Consider the following 15,080-nt stretch of genomic DNA (forward strand, 5'->3'; position numbering starts at 1 on the left):
TGTTGTTCAGTTGCTCAGTCGTGTCTGGTTCTTTGTGGCCCCCCAGACTGCAGCACACCAGGGTCCCCCTGTCCTTCAGTATCTCCCGGAGTTTACTCAAATTCATGTCCACTGAGCCAGTGACACCATCCAACCATCTCATCTGCCGTCATTCCCTTTTCCTCCAGCCTTCAATCTTTCCCGGCATCAGGGGAGATCTCATGGGGGTTAATGTATCTCTGCGGACTCTTGTCAAGGGACAAAGGTCAGGACCCCAGGTCCCTCCAGCCCCAGTCTCTTGCAGTTGTGAGTGTGAGCAGGTGGGTCCATCACCCTCTTTGATTGCAGACCTCTGCTCCTGAGGCAGTTTTATTGGAAGCTGCAAGTTTAAAAATATCTGTATCAGGTGTATCTGCCCCTCTCCCGCTCTGGCTTCAGAGGCCTCCTCAGTCCCTGCTCCCCCACCCAGCTCCAGGGCGGGGCGGATGGCCAGGCAGGTGGCCTGTGCTATATTGGGAACCAGCACAGGGGGTCACGTGGCACAGGGGTTCTGAGTTCCCTGCAGGGAGGCCCCACCCCTGCCCCCAGCGTCTCCTTTCCACAGGCCTGCCTTCTTTCCAACTCCATGCTGGGGACCCAGCCCAGGACCCTTCTTCCCTTGCAGTTATCACCTGTGTGGAACTGGGACGTCCTCGTGGGGCTGGGGGGTCACTTCCCTTGCAGTTATCACCTGTGTGGAACTGGGAAGTCCTCATGGGGCTGGCGGGTCACAGGGTCTGCAGAGAGAACATCTTCCCAGGGACCACTGAGGCAGGGGAGACGGCACCAGCTGGAGAAGCTGGTGGGAGGGCAGCCCTCTTCTGGGGGCGCACCCGGCGCCTGCATGGGCCGGATGACAGGTTTCTCCCAAACCAGAGTGTGCTGGACAGAGACCCGCTGTGGCCGGGCTGTCAGAGCATTGCCTCCCAGAACTCTCATGGACCAGTTCCTTCTGGGGAATTCCTTGAGTGTTGTTTCCTTAGTCAACAGACACTCCTGAAAGCTCCCTTCAAGGGGGACTTTACGGATGTTTGCAGAAGGTCAAATCTGTCCCTTCTCCCAACAGCCCCAGAGGGAAGCCTTTCCTTCCTCCCCTGATCCGGGAGGAACTGGGCTCTGGGAGAGCGGGGTGAATGCCTGAGGCTGCCTGGAGGATGTGACCCCAGGCCTTCTAACTCTTGCTGTAGCGGGGTGTGGGTGGGGGAGCTCACTGCAGAGCTGGGAGGCCGGGCGTCCAGCTGGGCCAGGATTCCGGGCTTGTTCTCCCACTGCCATTGGGTTCGATTCCATCAGCCCTTTGTCCCCAAACTCAGGGATCAGGCACACCTACCCCGCCCCAGGGTAGGCCTTTTTCCATTTCCTTCTTCAATCCCCTGACTTCTGTTTTCAAAACTGTTGACTCGCTGCAGGGAAGGAAACACTAAGAATAAATGAGTGAGGTTCCTAGTACGCCCACAGCCTATTTGCAAGTACCAAAATCCTCTGTGTGATCTTCACACTTTCTGGGTCTCAGTTTCCCTCCCTGAAAAACCCAGCCTGGGAATCACTGACATTTTGGACCAGATCATTCTTGGGAGTAGGGGAGGGGCTGTGCCCTGTAGGATATTTAGCAGCAGCATCCTTAGCCTGGAGAAGGGAAATGGCAACCCACTGCAGTATTCTTGCCTGGGAAATCCCACAGAGAAGCCTGGCAGGCTCTAGTCCATGGGGTTGCAAGAGTCGGACACGACTGAGCGACTGAACCATCCTTGGCCTCTGCCCGTCTCCCCAGCAGCAGATGCCAGCAGCACATCTTCCCAGTCCTGACAACTAGGAATGTCTCCAGACACTTGTCCCAGAAGTAAAGACGCCCCACTCGAGAACTGCCAGGCGAGTGCTGTCTACTTTTGGGTTTTGTTATGAAAATCCTCAAAAACATCCCTTCTTTCCTTTCATTATCCCTTCCACCACCCTCACCTCCTTCTTTGGACTTGATTTCTCTTCTGTGACGAGACACTGGATGAAGGAACTCTTGAGTACCTGCCGCCCATGCTAGTCCTGGGCTTCCCTGGTGGCTCAACTTGGTAAAGAGTCCACCGCAATGCAGGAGACCCCAGTTCCATCCCTGGGTCGAGAGGATCCCCTGGAGAAGGGATAAGCTACCCACTCCAGTATCCTTGGGCTTCCCTGGTGGCTCAGATGGTGAAGAATCTACCTGCAAAGTGGGAGACCTGGATTGGACCCCTGAGTTGGGACGATCCCCTGGAAAAGGGAATGGCAACCCTCTCTAGTATTCTTGCCTGGAGAATCCCATGGACAGAGGAGCCTGGCAGGCCATAATTCATGGGGTTGCAAAGTGTCGGACACGACTGAGTGACTTTCACTTTCACATGCTGGTCCTGGCATCCACTAATTCTGCGGTTCTTGTTCGGGTCAAGACTTGAGCTTGAGCCTGTTCCTCTAACCCAGATAGAAGGTTGCTGGACCCATTTTACAGATGTGACATCCAGAGCAGAGCAGAGGCCAGACTTCAACTCTGGAGCTGAGGGAGGGGCTCAGGACACACAGCGGTGAATGCAGTCCCAGCAAAGGGGTCGGCTCCAAGCAGGCACTCCTAGGAAGATTGGGGAGGGGGAGGCAAAAGAGGGAGGTGCCCAGACACAGACCCAGAGCTGAGAGTGACCAGCCGTGCCCCAAACGACATTCCTTCCCGCTGGGGCTAGACTGCACATCCCCTCTGCTCTGGCTGTCAGGTGTGACCGTGGCCCTGAGCTGTGGGCAGTGGCACGTGGGTGGAAGGTGGAGCCACAGCTTCCTGGTCCATTAAAACTTCTCACAACACCCTCTACTCAAGCTCACCTGCTCTTTCCCTTCATCTGCCCACTGGCGGTCAATGCCAAGGGAACTTAGACGCTTGTGTTGGAAGACGGCAGAGCCTGCACGGCGTGGGGCTCTGAACCTGTGATTGACCATGGGGAGCAGAGCATCTCCCACCCACCCCACTGATGGGACTTCACGAGTGAGAGATACACTTGCATTGATTAAGCCATTCTGCATTCGGGGTGGCTGGCTGTGTCATCTGTCTGAGTGATATGGGTGCAGGGTGAGGTGGGGCTGGAGGAGGGGTCTGGGGGTTCTTGATTGGGGCCCTAGAACATCCGCCTCTAGTCAGTTCCCTCAGATTTTACCCTGCAGGTTATTGAGGCAGAATTTGTAGCTGAACAGAAACACATGACCGTGAGAGCCCCACATTGGACGGAGGCCATAGCGTATCACTAAATGCAGACTGCACGGGCATCTGCCCAGGGCGGCCGCAGAGCTTGTGCTGAGCCAGAGCTTCCTCGGGGCTAAGAATAAACAGAACTGTCGGCACCTGGCGCTGACGCGGGGTGGCTTGGCTCCCGCGTGGAGCCGCGAGTCCGGAGCTCAGCCGGGGTCAGTGGAGGGGTGGGTCTCCCGCCCCAGGACCCAGCGGCTCCGCGCATCTGGGAACATCAGTTTCTCCGGTGGCCCGCCTCAGGCGGGAGGAAGGAGGGTTAAAAGGCCAGGGCCGAACGTTCAGACAGGCCAGGGGAGGTTCCTGTGGCCGTATGGGCTGGGATGCGGGGACGCCGGGCCCCCAGCCTCCCTGCGGGAGTCACACCACCAGCCTTCTCGTGAAGGGGGCTTGAGAGGCTTGTGCATCTCTGCTCCGAGAGACCAGAGAAGTCCAGGGCTCCTGGGAGGGAGACTCATAGAATCCGTCCAGAAAGGGGGGTGTGACTGGAAGCAGGGGCACCAGGGCTCCGGTGGTGGTGGGGGGAGGTGCTGCTGCGGGGTCCCTCTTCCCATTTGGCCTGTGGTTGGAGCCACATCCTCCCGTCCAGCTCCTCCAGGCATAAATCTCACACCTGGGGACAGGAATCCTCTATTTCTCATTCATTCAGGAATCTGGAGGAGAAGGAGGCTGGTTACTGGACTTGTCAGAAGCCCACCGGGCAGCTTAGCACCCCTGAGCCTGTGGCTCTGTCTGGCCGGACGCATCCTGCAGGTTCTGAAGACAGACCTGGCTTGCTCAGATGTCCGCACCACACAGGGGTGGCCTGCCCCTCTTCTGTGAACAGGCAGCTCTGTGGACCCACCGAGGAGCCTAAACCCAGCTGGTGGGGACAGGGAGGCAGCCAGTGGCCCAGACAAGAAGCAGAGAACCGGCCTTGGCCAGTACAGGATCCACCCTCCTCTCCCCTTCTTCTCAGGGGTCTCCCGGACCCAAGGACACGGACTGCCCACAAGGACTTGAAGGGAGCTCTCCCCCTCCCTGCCCAACATCAAGAGGAGAATGCTTTAAAAATGTTTTTATTTAATTAAAAAAAAGACGGAACTAACAACCCCAAACCAGTAGTAAGTACAGGAGTCACAGGTGTGTAACTGGCGAGACACAAGGGCAGGATGGAAGGGTGGAGGGCATGGGGGCGTGGGGGGGACAGGCACGGGCCTCCCAGTGCCCCTGGGGTGCAGGGACGGGCGGGCTTCGACAGGGGGCGACTGGCGCCCAGGCAGGGGGGTGGGAGAGAAAGGCTGTGACGACCAGAGGCGCTGAGGTGTTCTGCTCCCTGCTCTCCGTCCCTCCCATCCCTTTCCTGGTCCCGAGAGTGGGCCCCGCATTCTCTGCTGGGACTGGGCGAGAGGTAGGATTCATTGGAACACAGCTTTCTCCATGAGACGAGAGACGCTCCCGGGGAGGCAGGAGGAAGTGGCCGACATGGAAGGAAGGACAAGGCTGCCTGCTTTTCGAGGTGACCTTGCTGGGGGATGGGCCCCCAGATCTCGCCCCGTCCTTCCAGCCTGGTGAGGTGGCGTCAGGGCCTGGAGAGGGAAGGGGGACAGGGCGGGGGCGGGCCGCGCCTGGACGCTCCAGCACTCGTGGCTGCACATGCTTGGACGGAGCACACAAAGCCAACCTCGACGGGGGGAAGGGTTTCGAGCAAGCAGAAGGGCCCTGGCACGCGGTCACCGGGGCACACAGTCACCGGGGCGGGACAGGCAGGGGCACCCTCTGGGGGCGGCGGAGGAGAGCAGTGACCATGACCGGACTGACCTCCTGGGGCCAAGTCCGCCCCGGGGGGTCCGTGAGCAGGTGGCTGAGGTAAGAGTTTGCTTGTCACTTCTAAGTATGACAGCTACTGGGATCACAGACAACTGCTCTAGAGCCATCGCCAAGTTTCAAAAAGTAAGAAAGGGTTTGTCGTTAGAAAGCCCGCATTTATATAAAAGAGGGTCGGCTCCAGAAAGCGATCCTCTGAGACCGACAGGCTTCCAGTTTCTCTGCTCGCTTCTGGGGCAGAAACAGCCAGAAAAACACCACCTGTGGAAGCTGAGGCCTCCCTCCCCGGGGCTGGGACGCCCACTCAGCTGCTGCTCTTGGGTGGTGGCAGCATAGACGACAGCCACTGGGGCGGGGCAGGGGCTGGCGCTGCTTTTCAAGAGGGAACGAGCGTCCTGGCTTTTCTGATGAGTGACCACCCGGGAAATGGGGCTTTTCCTCGCTGTTCACCCTTGGGTCTCCCTTTCTTGCACAAAGTCCAGGCTCCTGTTGCCACCCTCTGGGAGGAGGGTCTATCCCCATGAACCCCCAGGAGGGACAGTGCTGCTCCTCAGGCCAGTGGGCAGGGGTGGAAGGGACACAGTAAGAGGCCACTCGGCCACCTTTCCTCTGACCGTAGAATCAGTCAGTGTATTCTGCCCTTTCTGTGAGCAGAAACTTCCAGAAGTGAAGAGGAAAGCCTTTGACTTACGCCCAGCCCCCACCTTCAGATACCGCCACAGGCCTTGGTGACCCCAGGCCGAGGGCAGCGGCCCAGGACGGCACAAGAGCGAGAGCACCAGGTGGTCACAGGCTCTGTCCTCCTGGTCGCAGCCATCTCAGCAACCGGCGCTGCCAGACAGGACAGACAGACAGACACACAGAGAGGCAGGGACGAGCCTCGGCTTCCTGGCCTCTGGCTCACAGACACGGGAACCTCGTGTCCAAAAGCAGCTGACCAGCGACCAAAGGCTCCAGGGGCCCAGGAAGCCAGGCAGGGAGGGGTCCCTGGAACGCTGCTCTTCAGGCAGGATTTGTTCCCAAGAGGAGATAATGGCTCGGTTTTGTTTCCCAGATGGGTCAGGCCATGCTGCCTCCGGAGGGCTCTGGGGCCTCCTGGGAGCTTTCGGGACCGCCCCCCCAGCATCAAAAGCCACATTTGGGGATAAAGTCAGCCATCTCGCTTCCAGTTCCTGTCTCCCCCGGGCTTCGCTCCAAGCCAGCCCTCCTCGCATTTGGGGACCTGGGAGGGTGGGGTTTGGCTTTAGTCTGTCCTCAGTCCATCCTAGGGGTCAGAGGCCCCGTGGGGTCCAGGCAGCCGATCTGGGGAGAGGCTGGCGCGGACAGGCCGGGCGGGGTCACACGGGCGTGGTCCTCCGGCTCAGCATGCTGAGGTCCTGCTGGAAGAAGCCGTGCACCTGCAGGAAGCCAGCGTCCTGGTCCGGGCTGTAGCTGGCGGCCGTGGTCACCTTGAGGGGCTCCCTGGACAGTGTGTACATGGACAGCTCGCCCATGGGGATGGCCCCAGTGATCTTCAGCCCCACCGGCGACGCGTCCCTGGAAGGCGAGGCCTCGGTTGACCTGGAGCTGGACCGCGATCGTCGGCGCCGGTACCGGTAGCTTGGCATCCTGGCGTAGGGCGACGAGGAGGGGGCCTTGAGGAACTCACGTCTGGTCTTAAACCGCAGCTCCTTGTTCTTCTCAATGTAAATGTTTACCGCCAAGACACCCACCGTCTCGGCCACAATGAACGACAGGGCTCCGAAGTAAAAAGACCAGCCATAGTTGTAATGGTTTTTTTTGTCTTCGTCGCGCTTGTCACTGGGGTCGCCCGTGTTGCTGGAAATGTAGACGATGATGCCGATGATATTACTGAGGCCTGAAAGCGGATCCGGAAAGGGGGCGGGAGGGAGAGTTTAGACCCTCAACGGGGGCGGGGTGAGGGAAGAGGGCGGGGCTAGTGGGCAGAGCAGGGAGGTGGGTGGGGAAGGGACTGGTGGGCGGAGCAGGTCAGGCGGGCGGGGCAGGGAGGTGGGCGGGGCAGGGACTTGTGGGCCGGGCAGGGGTTGGTGGGCGGAGCAGGGATAGGTGGGCGGGGTAAGGGCTGGTGGGCGGGGCAGGGATAGGTGGGTGGAGCAGGGATAGGTGGGCGGGGCAGGGGCTGGTGGGCGGGGTAAGGGCTAGTGAGCGGAGCAGGGTCTGGTGGGCGGAGCAGGGCATAGGTGGCCGCTCCCCTGTGTGATATGTCTTTGTTCTGGTTGCTAACTTTTAAGTAAAAGTAGTTAATTTTGAATGAGTAATAAAGTACAGAGTTTTGGTGAATAATAAAATAAAACATAGGCTCTGAGCTACCCAGTTCCTCCCCTGAAGGCAGCTATTGTCTTGTTTCTTCTGTCCTTTCTATATCCACAGTCAGTCCTTCTTCCCTCTCTGTCTCTCTCTTCCATTTTTTTCTTTGCAGAATACTCTTTGGCCCCTTGCCTTTTCACTGAACAGTCCACCCAGGAGGCGGGGCCCTGACAGGACAGTCCTCTTCTCACTCTCCCAGCCTTTGGACCGTGCTTGTCCTGAGGATCATTGTCCACCTGGAATTATTCATGGGACTGTCTCACCTCACTGCTGGCCCCTGCATGTGACTCTGCGCCCACAGTCAGAGCCCATGATCCTGGGAATAAACGGGAATGGGCGAGAATCCCTTTCTTGCCTGCCATGGCCCTTGTTCTTTGTGGCTGCCTGTCCTCTCCACTCTGGCAGGACCTGTGTTTTCAGCTGAGTGTCTTGGGACTCGGTCTCTGTGGCCCCTCTGGTGACTCGCAGCATCTGGAGATGCCTCTGAAGTGGTTCCTCCCGGGGGCACAGGCAGCTGTCGAGGGCACCTTGCTTTTGAGGCCGACAGCCCTGGGCTCAGCCATGACTTTGGCAGCGTTTGACTTCAGGAAAGCCACCTGGCCACCTACCTGCCTCCTCAGGAGCTGGGATGATGGGCTGGCCTACAGAGCACCTGGCACTGGTGTTAGTGGAAGTCTTTCCTTCACTCCTCGGCGAAGGAAAGGGGACAGTATTCAAATGGCACAGCAGGGACTTCTTTAGGGGTCCACACTTTGAGAAACCTGACTGCTTCAAAGAGGAGAGAGAATGTGCATGCCCTCCTCCCTGTCCTGGGCCATGGTGAGGAGAAGGAGGGGCCGACTTCTAAGGAGGCCCTAAACACAGGCTCTGCTTCCCAACACTGACGTGCACCCATACACACACATACACATGCTCCACACACACCCCCCACTCAGATACACACACACATATGCTCCTCTCACACACACACATTCATACACTCACCCATATACACACACACATCCCCCCTCAGACACACATACATACACATGCTCCTCACACACACATATTCCTCCTCAGACACACACAGACATGCTCCACACACACACATCCCTGCTCAGATACACACACACACACACTCCTCACACACACACATTCCTCCTCAGATACACACACATGCTTCGCACACACACATCTCTGCTCAGATACACACACACACACAGTTCTCACACACACATTCCCCCTCAGAAATAAACACACGTACACACGCTCCACACACACACATCCCCACTCAGATACACACACACACACCCTCAGACACACACACACAAACATCCGCCCTCAGACACACACACACAGACACACACACACACCTCCCCTCAGACACACACACACACACACTTGCTTCCCACACACACATTCTCCCTCAGACACACACATACACACACACACACATATACATGCTTCCCACATACACATCCCCCTCAGAAATAAACACACATACACACACTCCACATACACATCTCTGCTCAGATACACACACACACACACACACACACACATATTCCCCCTCAGACACACACACACACACACTCAGATACACACACACATATTCCCCCTCAGACACACACACACACACACACACACACACTCAGATACACACATGCGTATTTCCTGCCCTGGAAAGAGACAGAGCCTGAAGTAGGGAGCAGGAAGAGCATGAGATGGCAGCCGGGAGCCCTGGCCAAGAGGTTCTGAGCCCGACCCTGAGCTGCTGTGGCCCCAGCTCTATGAAAAACGCGAAAGTCACCTTCTGTCTCCAAGAAAAGCCATGAGAGGAGATGGGGGTGAGGATGACCACTGGGCCCTGTGTGGGCCAGGCACCTGGCAAGGCCCCGTGTGCGCAGTGAGGGAGGCATGGCCCCGGTGACCGGTTCTCACTGTCTGCCTCAGGGCACCCCGGGCTGGCTTAGGGTTCAGAGACCGGGTGCAGGGAGCGGACGGGCCTGGGCGAGCCGGGCCTCGCGCTCACGTCTCCCTTGTGCGGCTCCTCATCACCAGGCTGCTTTAATAGAAAAGGCTCTTTGAGAGGAAAACACCACTGTTAGGACAATGCTGGGAGCTGCGATGACAATTGAGGGAAGAGTTGCCGCAGTTCCTTACATTTCTGGCATCGATCTACTGGAACGAGGCCAAGAAATCAGGTGTCCTGTTCCAACAAGCAGCCCTGGGACCTTGGCTGGACCATTCTCCTCACTCCTGGGGGCCGCTTGGGGTCCGGAGGAGGTCATGGCCGAGCTGAGCGCCTCAGATGCCCCCCCCCCCCGCCCACACCAGTGCCTCAGGCCCACCGCCGTCTCCACTGGACAGGGTCTTCTCCGCGTCTGCAGCGGCGAGGACTGCAGTGTGCTGTCTGCAGCTGGGCTCAGACGAGCGAGTGTAAAGCCATTTTGGAGCCGCCGGGAAGGGAGTGGTGTCCCTTGGCCAGGAGATGCAGGCAGTCAGGATAGGTGGGGGAGGCTTCATCCCTAACCCTAACCCCTCGCCTCCTCGCTCACCCTGCCCTAGGCTTCTCTGCTTCTGCACCCACCCTGGCCGTGTGCCCCTCACCTGTCTTTACGTGGGCAGCTCCTTCAGGGCTTGGCTTCTGAGAGTCCCTCTGAGTCCCTCCCTGACCCCCGCCTCAGCCAGGCTCCCCTGAGACAGGCTTGTAAGGCACCCCTTTGTGGCATTTTGCATACCTGGACTTGCTATTATTATTTCTAATTGAGGTGGAGTTCATAGAACATAAAACTCACCCTTTAAAGGGCACACTTCAACGTCATTTAGTACAACCAGCACCTGTATGTAGTTCCTGATCATTTTATCACTCCAGAAGGAGGCCTGATACCCACTGGGCTTCTGCTCCCCACTCCCTGCCCGCCTCTTGGACTGCTGATGTGAGTTACCCCCAGGGATTTTACCATCGGCCTGTCTGCCCCCCCAGCCCCGGGTGAGTGCAGTGTGCAGTGGGGACCCGAGCAGACGGCTCACCTGCGGCCACGAAGAGGATGCCGGCGCTGAGCACGATGTTGTTCTTGCGGCTGTAGAACCTGCCGGCGCCAATGCAGAGCCCGCCGAGCAGGAGCAGGATGGTGCTCAGGATGGGGAAGACGCTGGAGGCACGCACGATGCCTGGCCGGCAGAGACAGAGCAGAGAGGCCATGAGACTGGCCCTCCTCACGGGCCCACCCGGGGGATGCGTGGGAGCCCCCTGACCTTGAAGTTTCCCCTCCAGCCCCATAGACCCAAAGTAGGGAGGGAGTGACTGGTGGGTGGCAGGCTGGACCAGCAAGTGATGGCCCTGGCCTGCGGTCACTCCTCTGCATGCCAAGTGGCCTGGAGTCACCTCTGCCTGGGTCTCTTAGCCTCTCCCTGGGTGTGGGTCACACTTCTGCCAGCCAGACAGGAGGAGAGCCCCTCAGCGCCCCCAGGGAGGCCACAGGGAACGCTGTGGAGCTACCCCTCACAGCCTCCTCGTTAGCGGCAGTTTATTATGGTGGCCTTAGGAAAAGAACACGCTGCCTTGCCAAGGTTGTGTGAGAATCTGTGGAATAAGATACACAGCACTTAGTAGGGCCCCAGGGGATACGTCCGCTCTTGGAGCGCCTGGCTGGGAGGAAGGGCAGGGGTGGGGGAAAAGGAGCCCTGAGCTCGCCTCCCAGCCCCCTGGAAAGGCCGGCCCATGGGACTGGAGCGCTGGCAGGCGCCCCTCGCAAGCCAGCTGAGTGGGTTTGCTGCTTTCAGCCTCTGAAGGCAGCGCTTGTCTCCCTGTTTGTAAGCCCATCAGTGTGTGCCCTGTGGCACAGAGAGTGGTTTGTGTGGGGCATCAAATGAGGCTCTTCTCTCTGCCACCGCCCCCACTCCCTCTCCCTGGGGGAGGTTTCCTGCAGGCTTCTGAAACGCTCCTCTGCTGTGCGCTGGCCAGCACGGCGGCTGGGGCCCTTTTGAGGCCTTGGTGCTGCGGTGGGTCCGAGGGGCTGGAGGCGGGGAAGCCTGGCGCCTCTAATGTCGCCGAGGTTGGCCGGGCCCAGAGCCGTCGTGCACCCCGCCCGCCTGTCATGTGAGGGCCATCCCTCACCACATGGGCTCATCTGGAGTGCTGGACATGCAGGTGCCAGCTGAGGTGCAGGCTGGGTCTTGCACAGAGCAGCGCTGATGTCCAGCCCACTCCTGGCCACATCCGGCCCTGGCGAGGATCTGCGTCTGGCCAAAGGCACACCGTGGGCTCCGGCAGCCCTGACACCAGCTCTTGGAGGTTAGCACAGAAACCACCCACCGAGCCTGAAATGCGGAACCTGGGAAAAGGGGGGCCAGGCCAAAGGCAAGGGGGACAGGGACTCCAGAGGCCAGTGGGGCTGTCAGGAGAGACATGGCAGGGGAACAGGGACACAGATCGGCTGGCTGCAGTGCCCAGGACCTTGGCCTGTCCTGGAATATTACCTACTTCCTCTGCCTAGTTCTTCCTTAGCCTACTTCCTAAGCTCACGGGTACCTGCTCTCTGGAGCTCAACTTCAGGGCCAGTTCTCGCTGTTTCTGCAGCCTTTGAGGGGAACACCAGCCCCTTGATGGAGATCAGCTCTGCCCTCCCCACTTCACCAACACTCGAAGTCACAGTCCTGGAGCCAGCACCCTTTTCTTCCTCAGGCTCCTTAATGAGCCCGCCCGTCACCCCACAGCGCATGATGGGGGAAGCACTTCCTTGTCAGGTCAGCTTCCATCACTGGCCCGGGCACCCCAAGGGGCTTGCGGGCAGTGAGCCTGGCCCCAGGCACCCCGAGGGGCTTGCGGGCAGGGAGCCTGGCTCCAGCACCCCGAGGGGCTTGCGGGCAGGGAGCCTGGCCCTGGGCACCCCAAGGGGCTTGCGGGCAGTGAGCCTGGCCCCAGGCACCCTGGGGGCCTTGCGGGCAGTGAGCCTGGCCCCGGGCACCCCAAGGGGCTTGGGGGCAGGGAGCCTGGCTCCAGCACCCCGAGGGGCTTGCAGGCAGGGAGCCTGGCTCCAGCACCCCGAGGGTCTTGCGGGCAGTGAGCCTGAGGCCAGGGAGTGAGTGGGGAGTGAGTGGGGAGTGAGTGGGGAGTGAGTGGGTGGCACAGGCTCTGTTTGCCCCTCCTGGTCCTCGGCCACCTCTCTCCCTCCTGCTCTGGGCCTTGGGCAGCTGACACCAGGGACCAGATCACTGGGGTCCCTTCACTCCACTTTGGAGACGTTACTGCCCTGGCTTCCTCCTGAGGATGAGGACGGGGGTGAGGTGGCTGTGTTCCTCTGTCAAGCCACCCTGCCTGGTGGCCCGGGCCTCACAGCTCCTCTGGTCCAGGCACCCGCAGCTGCCTCAGTCGCCCGCTCAGGCCAAGGGCCAGGGGTCCTTCTGCTGCTACTGCCTGTGTGCTCACCACCCCTCCCCCATCCCTGCACATCTTTGTAATTAGTCCTTCACTAAACGCCCTTCCTTCCTCCTGTCTGAGCATCTCCTCTGCTTCTGGTGGGGACCCCAGGAAGCCACACGTCTGACGTCTGGGCTGACGTGTCATGGGGCCCATCCAGAGACCCCAGCCCTCTAGGGACCAGGGTAGGGGCAGGGCAGGGAGTAAAGGGGAAGAGCCAGTGCCAGTTGCCCTCAGGCAAGTTCAAGCGGGAAGTGGGAAGGATCAGATGCTTCTCTGGTCCCAAGATCGGATGCTTCCCTTCCCCACAGTCCCAAGGCCCGGCAGTGCAGCAGATCTGCCCCCAGAGCCTTGAGCACTGTCTGCCTGCCCTGGTGGGTTCTGAGACAGGGCTGAGCACCAGTGGCCACCCCAGATGGCTGTGCAGCTCATGGTGTTATTCATGCCACAGTCTATGCCAGTGATGTCCCCTAGTTGTGCAGTGTGCAACCTGCACAACCATCTGTGGCAGCCCCATGGAATAGCATGTGCTCAGTTCAATACTGACCCCCAGAAAGCAGAAACAGAAGACAGGCGGGAAGAAGAGGAGAAGGGGAGGGGGAGGGATAGGAGGCAGATCCGGCGACATTGTTTCCGGTTCTGGCCCTGGACTCCATGGGAACCACATGCTGTTCTGCTTCACGAGAAGACTCAGAACCAGAGTCCTTTCTCTTAGAAAAAACGATCCATAAGCAGGTGCAGAGTGAATTGTGTTCCCTCTGTGGACGCTGGTATCGATTCTCCATAAATGAAGCCAGCCCAGGTCCCGGGGGAGCATATGGGAGCAGCTCTGCGTGTGTCTGGGCTGATGTGGAAGGGGAAAACGACATCAAAATCTTGCTGTTTTTCCGTTTCCAGGTTCCTCCCCTGGCTGAGGCTCCATCCTTCCTCCCAGGGAGGTAGCCACAGCCCAGGGATGAGATCTGGATTTGGGGCATGGGGCTGGGTTTGTCCTCTGACTTCTGGTTCCAGTTTGGGGGCCAGCGCTGTCTCAGGACCTGGGAAGGGGGCTCGGGGTAGAGCTGGGGGCTCCACCAGTTGGTGCTGGAGAGACTTGAAGCCCATGGACCCGAGGCTGGTCCCACAGGCTGCCTGGCACCCACCAGCTGTCTCAGTGTGCGATTTAATCTGACTTGTCAAGAATAGATTGCTGGGTGGGGGTGGGGAGGGGTGGGCAGGTCCAGTGCTGGCTGGGCAGTATCCTTGGGGTGTCTCAGCCCCCCAGGGATGCTGGGCCTGGGCAAGCCAACATCTCTAACCTCCTTGCCTCAGGACCAGCTGTTGTGATCAACTCCTTTGAAGACAGCCACCAGTAGCAGCCCCAGGCAGCGGGATGCCCCGCCCTCCTCCCCTCACGCCAGCCCCAGCCTGGTGTTTCCTCCCAGCCAGTAACTGCACAGGGGCGACTGGTGTGCTGCAGCAGGCCTAACCGCACCCCATCCCTGAACGCAGAATCCTGAGTCAGAGGGGAGTGTCGGGAGCACCCAGAGGCTGGCCCCTCTGCACCCACGGGGCCCATCCTTTCTCCAGTGCCTGCCTGCCTACTGTCCCCCATCCCACACACGGGGAGGCAGGGTCCTGACACTCACGGAGGAGGTACTCTGAGCTGTCATGGTCATAATCGTTGTCCTCTGGGAAATGGTTGATCCGAAAGCAGTGTCCTTTATAGATCCCTGGAGGAGCAGAGGAAAAGAGCCGTGTGAGTGTCCCGAGGGCCCCCACCTCCGTTCACCCAGACTTGCGTGCTGTGTGTGCCCGGCTCTGGGCAGGCCCTGGGCATGGGGGAGCAGAAGGGCAGCCCAGGCATGACAGGGGGGTCAGCAAGGGGGTCGGCGCACAGAGGAGGATCACTCAGCAGGGAATGTGCCCATGGCTGGCCATATCCCTCCACTGGGTCCTGAGCTGCTGCCTTCAGAGCTGGGGTGCTGGTCTCCAGGGCCCCTGTGGGGCAGGCTGGCCTTGGTCAGGACAGTGGGGGACAGCTAAGGGTGTCAGGGATGGCACCCTAAGTGGGGCACGGTTCGATGGCACGCTCTGTGTAACTCAGGTGCGAACGACTTAATTACCTGCCTCATCGCTTCTGTAGAATGGGGACAACCACTTGCCTCCTCCTGGGGATCTGAGCTGACATTGAAAGGCCTGCAGATGCCTCCTGGCCCACAGCGATGGCTCAGCGGAGAGTGCGGCTATGGTCCCAGACATCACCCCCTCCACTCTGCGGGTCTCCCTCTG

At 59.5% G+C, this 15,080-nt stretch overlaps 1 protein-coding gene across 1 annotated transcript in view; it reads right to left on the reverse strand.

The window, feature by feature from the left end:
• Positions 1-4,319: 4,319 nt before the first annotated feature.
• The window catches only part of CACNG4 (calcium voltage-gated channel auxiliary subunit gamma 4), a 51,761-nt gene continuing 41,000 nt past the window's right edge, over positions 4,320-15,080 (reverse strand). The window contains exons 2-4 of the mRNA XM_043442611.1: positions 14,438-14,521; positions 10,421-10,561; positions 4,320-6,938 (exon numbers count right to left, since the gene is read on the reverse strand). Of these exons, the coding sequence (XP_043298546.1) occupies positions 6,418-6,938; positions 10,421-10,561; positions 14,438-14,521 (746 nt within the window). The 3' untranslated portion in view covers positions 4,320-6,417. The remainder of the gene's footprint in view (positions 6,939-10,420; positions 10,562-14,437; positions 14,522-15,080) is intronic.

This window comes from Cervus canadensis, chromosome 1 (assembly GCF_019320065.1).
Source record: "Cervus canadensis isolate Bull #8, Minnesota chromosome 1, ASM1932006v1, whole genome shotgun sequence".
NCBI classification, from domain to species: domain Eukaryota; kingdom Metazoa; phylum Chordata; class Mammalia; order Artiodactyla; family Cervidae; genus Cervus; species Cervus canadensis.